Source organism: Python bivittatus, unplaced genomic scaffold (assembly GCF_059951505.1).
Source record: "Python bivittatus isolate LINGU-HERP-01145 unplaced genomic scaffold, Pbiv_v1 ctg000080_np1212, whole genome shotgun sequence".
Classification (NCBI taxonomy): domain Eukaryota; kingdom Metazoa; phylum Chordata; class Lepidosauria; order Squamata; family Pythonidae; genus Python; species Python bivittatus.
In genome coordinates, this window is record NW_028277035.1 from 31,541,049 (window position 1) to 31,547,048 (window position 6,000).

Below are 6,000 nucleotides of genomic sequence, written 5' to 3' on the forward strand. Positions count from 1 at the left end.
TGATGTTTCCTCCACCATGCTTTACGGTTGGGATGATGTTTTCATGATGATATGCAGTGCCCTTTTTACGCCAGATGTAGTGCTGCGTGTTCTTTCCAAATAGTTCAATCTTTGTTTCATCAGTCCACAAAACATTTTGTCAATACCGCTGTGGAGTGTCAGTGTGCTTTTTCGCAAACTTCAGGCGTGCAGCAATGTTCTTTATAGTAAGCAGCGGCTTCCTTCGTGGTGTCTTGCCATTGACACTCTGCTTGTTCAATGTTTTACATCCTGTAGACTCATGAACACAGATGTTACCCAGTTCCAGTGATGCCTTCAAATCTTTAGCTGTCACTCGGGGTTGTTTCTTTACCTCACTGATGAGTCTTCATTGTGCTCTTGGGGTCGTTTTGACTGGGCGCCCACTTCTTGATAGAGTAGCCACAGTCCCAAAGTGTCTTCATTTGTAGATCGTTTGCCTAACTGTAGACTGGTGAATTTCTAAGGTCTTTGAAATCAGTTTGTAACCCTTTCCAGCTTTATGTAAATCAACAATTCTTGATCATAGATCCTCTGAAAGCTCTTTTTGGCAAGGCATGGCTCACATAAGCGTATTCTTCTTGTGCAGTGCAGACTCAAAAAGTTTGAGTGGTTTTTATTAGTCAACATGGCTCTAGTCCACACCTCCAAACTCATTTTCTTAACAAGACTCCAGGTATGCTAACACCTGACTCCAGTTAGCTTTTTTGAGGTCAACTCAAGAGTTCACATACTTTTTCCACTAGCACTATGAGGTTTTTATGGTTCTCAATAAAGACATGAAGGATCAGAATTGTTTTTGTGTTATTATTTTAGGCACATTATATTTGTCAATACTCTTGACTTAGATGACGGTCAGATCATATTTTATGACAAATTAATGCAGAACACCATGAAATTCCAAAAGGTTCACATACTTTTTCTTGCAACTGTAAACAAAAGTATGATAGAGGTTTAGGCATATGATATTTGAAGCATTATTTTGATGACCTTCAAGAAAGACAGCTCTTATCATTAATTTAGATATTGTCCAGTGGCTGCAAATTGAATTAGCATTGAGCTCCCCATTCTTTAGAATGATTTCGTTTCTGCCTGCCACTAAGGAATTAATATCTACAATCTCAGAAGTATTCTTGCTTTAAATGTTTGGAGAAAGGACAAACAATCTTTGGCTCTTGGCTTTTCTCCTCTTCTCTCCTTTTTCAATCAGAATAAATTTATTCAATAAAAGAAATTGGAAGATACAATATTTTATGGAATGAGAGGGGTGATTATTGATGGAAAACCAATGACTGCTGAATATATTTTCCAAAAGGATTGGTTGCAATTTCTGATTTGGTTCCAAATGAGTCATGTTCATTCATTCTTTCTTAAATTGTCTACATCTCATTCATTAAGAACATTAGCAGTATTTGAAGAATGGTGTACAGCTATTTCCTTTAAAATCAAGTGAATTTTATCAGTAAAACAATTAAACACCATAGGTTATTTCAAAAATCTTAAAAACTCTGGGAAAATAGCTTGCAGTCTGAAGATGAATTTCATTGGAGTTCTTTTATGTCATAGTATTCCTTTGAAATCTTTTCTAGTATATCATCAAGAACTGAAAATAGATTACGTACCTCTAAAATTATAGTTTGTAAATCACAACCTTGCTAGGTCATGGTGGCAGGGTTATAAGCAAATTGGCATCTATTTTTTTCTTTGCAATGCCTGATTAGTCAGTCAACTGGCTAAACATTTTTCTAAAAAAATATTTTAACAATTCTGCAATTGATTATTATCTATATGCATTTCATGACACATCTAAATTGATACACAAGTAGTTTAAAAAGCAGAAATTCATTTAGTCAGCAGCCCTGTGTCAGACATATAAGGTAAAGAAGCTAAAAAAGAAAATTCCAGCATTATAGTTTGACAAATGTAATTCCTACTAAGAGACAAGCAGAAAACTGGAATGTAGATCCTTATTATATTGTATCTATCCATCACCAGTCCTCCGTAAAATAATAGTCTGAGTAAATGATTTTGGCTTAGGTTTGTATGTATGAAAAAAGAAAAGTATTTAATAATGTCATAATTGTACCAATCACCATAAAATAGATTAGAATACAAATGAAATAACCTTTTGTGTTACTGCCCTAGGTAATATGTACAATCAATTTAGCTCTATTTGATGGACTAAGAGCTAGGGCTATGCTCTCTTTGAAAGTGATCTGAAACAAGTGCTTGAACCTCCTGTGCACACCAGCACATCATCTTTCTGCTTTTAAAGGATTCTGAACTTTTTCAGGCTTCCATGCAAAGGGAGTCTGAAAAAAAGTTGCCAGAGATGCACGGCATTAAGGAATGTGCTCATTAAAGTTAAGGAGACTTTTAAAGCAGTATAAGAAACATGATATAACTGTTGCTTTAAATATGTCATTTATAGTTATTTAAATCAGTCTATCCTGATGCAAAAGAACTTTTGATTATTTATCTATTTGCATGTTTGTTTATACAATTTATAGGCTGCCCATCTCCCAACAACTCTGGGTGGCTATTATGAGAAAATATAAAATGATACTAATCAGTTTTAAAGTAAAGATTTAACATGCAATTTATGGATTATTTAAAAACCTTTAAGACCACTCTGCTATGCTGATAGGTAATTAAATGTTTTATGGGGGATGTTGCTTTGCATTTCCAGGCGCCAATGAATTGGCTGTTCAGAAAGCAAAGGCAGAAATCACTAGGCTTATCAAAGAAGAGCTTATTCGATTGGTAGGTAAAATATTATTTCATAATTTCTGTATGAAATGTCAAAAAGGCAGCCTCCATACTTACCAGCTCCCAGTGATTATATGCTCCAATACTAATTTTGCGGGGCCTGTGCTACCTGCTGATCAGTTTCAGAATTTAATTTAAGGTAATTGTCTTGGCATATAAAGCCCTTCATGGCTTGATACCTGTCCCAAACAGAATCAGCCTCACCTGTAAGGTTTTGTAAGGAACAACTGCTGGAACAGCTGCTTCTGTACTTCCAGGGGGTGAGGGAGGTTGAGGTGAGAAGATACTGCCTTTCTGTGATGGTGCTGTCATTTTGGAATGACCTCTCCTTGGAGACCCCCCTACCTGCTGGTTTTCAGGAAATTATTGAAAACTGAATGACTTCAGAGGGTATTCTCTTGGTTTAACACGCTGCACCATTCTTATTGAATTTTTGATGACATAACATAAGTCTACCATAACACCTTAGTATTATGGTAGTAATATTTTAATATTGCAAATCCCAAAGTCCTGGAGTAATGAATTTCTGTTTTATAATTTATATTAGCCACTATTAGCAGCAGAATATCAAGAGAATTTTGTTATAGGATACCTTTTTAAAAACTGTTTTTCTATAGTTAAAATCTGGGAAGTTTTTTCGAATTATATTACCTTTTTCTGTAAAAGTAGAGCAATTTTCTTTCTGGATATATTTCTTTTAAGTAAAGTTATTTATGCTTCTTTATGTAATATTGTATTTCTAATTCACATGACTAGAATTCATTTTGGAGAAGTCTTTATTTATCCAGTGATGATGTGGTGACAGAAATAGCTTTAACAGAGTTAAATGCTTATTGAACTTTCCTTTATATACCGTATTTTTCTGTGAATAAGATGCCCCCATGTATAAGACGACACCCACTTTTCTAACCCAAAATTAAGAAATCAATATTTTAAAGATAAAGCAGAACACATTTTTATTTAGTAATTAGGTAACATTTACATGATACACTCAGTGGGAGGAGGTCCAAACTGTCTCTCTGCAGCTCTATTTGCATGCTCTTTTGCATAACTGATTACATTCAGTTTGAATTTTGCAGAGTAAGACATTCGCTTATTTCTTTTTTTATTTTCCAACATCTTTATGGGCTCAGAATGCTCTGACATTACCAGTCCCTGTCACATCTGCGCACTGCCTACATGCTCTCCACCTCCAACAGGATGTGTTCCAATTGGTTTGTTCAGCATCAGCTGACATCAGTTACATAAGGCTTGTGATTGGAGGAAGCCTGTTTGCAGAGACAAAGTATGGGCAGTTTCGCAACCACGTGGTTCTCTCCTTGGCTTACTTCCTTGTATACAACCTTCAATTTTTAGTGTAACGATTTTAGAAAAAAGTATCATCTTATACACGGAACAATATGGTACCTTCTATGATAAGACTGCAGTCCCCCTTAGCTCCATTTCAAAGGATTAAATCCAGAATCATCTCTTAAAACAGAAGGCTCCTTCTGATGGTAGAAGGATTTTCTGTATTGGAAGAAGATGGCAATTTTTCTTCTAGTTTCTTCTTGCTTCTGCAGCATTCCCTACCCCCAAATGCTAGCTCATACAATGGTTTAAAGACTTTCCACCATTTAGTATAGATTTTCAAGAGTATTGAGAGGAATTAATGAAAGCTGCATCCCCTGCTCTGCCTCAGAATAATCCAATTTGTAGAGGTCTGTTCTATGCAACTCTGAATTAAACACATGTTTTTTGTTGCTTTTTATAGTCATATTGAGTTAGTATTCTCTTAACCATTATCAATTGCATCTTTGATTAACAACATACTCATTTGTTCTCTTGCAGCAAAATTCATACCAACCAACCAACAAAGGAAGATACAAAGTTTTATAAATATTTGGAGCAACTCTCTCTACCAGTTTCTCATTTGTGAAACATTTTTGTTTACCTTTGTTGTTTACTGCTTATTTGTACATTACTTTTTAAAAATACTGTAATTTGATTAAAGATCAAGATCAAAATTCTTTCGGTGGGGGATTGTTTTCTGCATATAGAACCAGAGTTTCAGATGAGCATAATTAAACTTGTTTCACTTGTATTGTTTCCATTTTCAACTTACTGAATAAAGCCAGTTAATAATCTTCCTGAAAAGTATATAGTACATTCTCAGTTTGAAGTATTTCAAGCAGGAGTGGGATGTTACAGCTCTTTCTGACTCACCTTTTTGGAAAAGAAAAATTATTTAAAGAGTAAAATTTCCTCTGTTGTGTGTTATGAAAAAAAAATTAATGGAAGGAAAAATATATATGCCAATTCTAGGACTGCCCTGATTTTGTACCTTGTTCCACGTGCTGGAGTGTCTGAGGAATTGAGGGGAGTTGCATCCACTGGATCTCAAACCATCTTTTTGCCCCTATTGCCTACAGGCAATGTCAGTGTGGCAGCTTTTTCAGTAAAGCTTTCTGTTGCCAGTCCAAGTAGACAGTCTGGGACATCTTACGATCTTTTAGAATGTCACCTCAAAAAAGAGGTGGCATGATGCCGATGGGTAACAGTGTCACATTTTAGAAATCAGCCAAGTAATACAAATGTATATTTAATTAATGAAAATATTGTACTTCTGTAACATGAGAAGTCTTTTTTGACAGAAGAATAGATATAATCTAGCTCACTGCATAGGTGGGGGGTAGTTTATTTTTCCAGTTTTTTTTTTCATTATTACATAAAAAGAATTACTCAAACACCTTCAGCGTTGGTGACTGTTATCTTGTAACACAGCAGCCTATTTGAGGATCACATTTGATGTTGGAGTGCCTAACCGTCCTTGGTTCCCATATGAACTTTTAAGGGAGAACTTTTTTCAAATTCCTGTAATTTTAATTTTAGTATTACTCTATCATTGGAAGTATCAGTAGGCATGTAATAGCAGTGATGTTTTGGGCAGAAAAGTTGTCCAGTTTGGAAATGTCCGATGGAAAAGTGTGATCCTCTGGGCAAAAGCCAGTTTTACAATGTAAAATATGAACAGAGCTCTAAATTTAAAAACATACAGAGCATTGCCATGGAATTGGAAGAAAAGGGAATCTACGGCAATGGGAAGAGAATTATTGGTAAAGGAATTGCCAGTTCCTAACCCTGCTTGCCTCACATCATCCAGGAGAAAAGTGGAAGGGAGGATTATATTACGTATTCATTTGTTCACCAGCTTTTTAAAACTTTCCTTCCTTT

The 6,000-nt window shown here is 35.3% G+C and overlaps 1 protein-coding gene across 1 annotated transcript in view; it reads left to right on the forward strand.

The window, feature by feature from the left end:
• The window catches only part of DDX46 (DEAD-box helicase 46), a 42,268-nt gene extending 37,400 nt beyond the window's left edge, over positions 1 to 4,868 (forward strand). The window contains exons 23-24 of the mRNA XM_088133762.1: positions 2,708 to 2,781; positions 4,618 to 4,868. Coding sequence (XP_087989888.1) covers positions 2,708 to 2,781; positions 4,618 to 4,665 — 122 coding nt within the window. The 3' untranslated portion in view covers positions 4,666 to 4,868. The remainder of the gene's footprint in view (positions 1 to 2,707; positions 2,782 to 4,617) is intronic.
• The last annotated feature ends 1,132 nt before the right edge of the window (positions 4,869 to 6,000 follow it).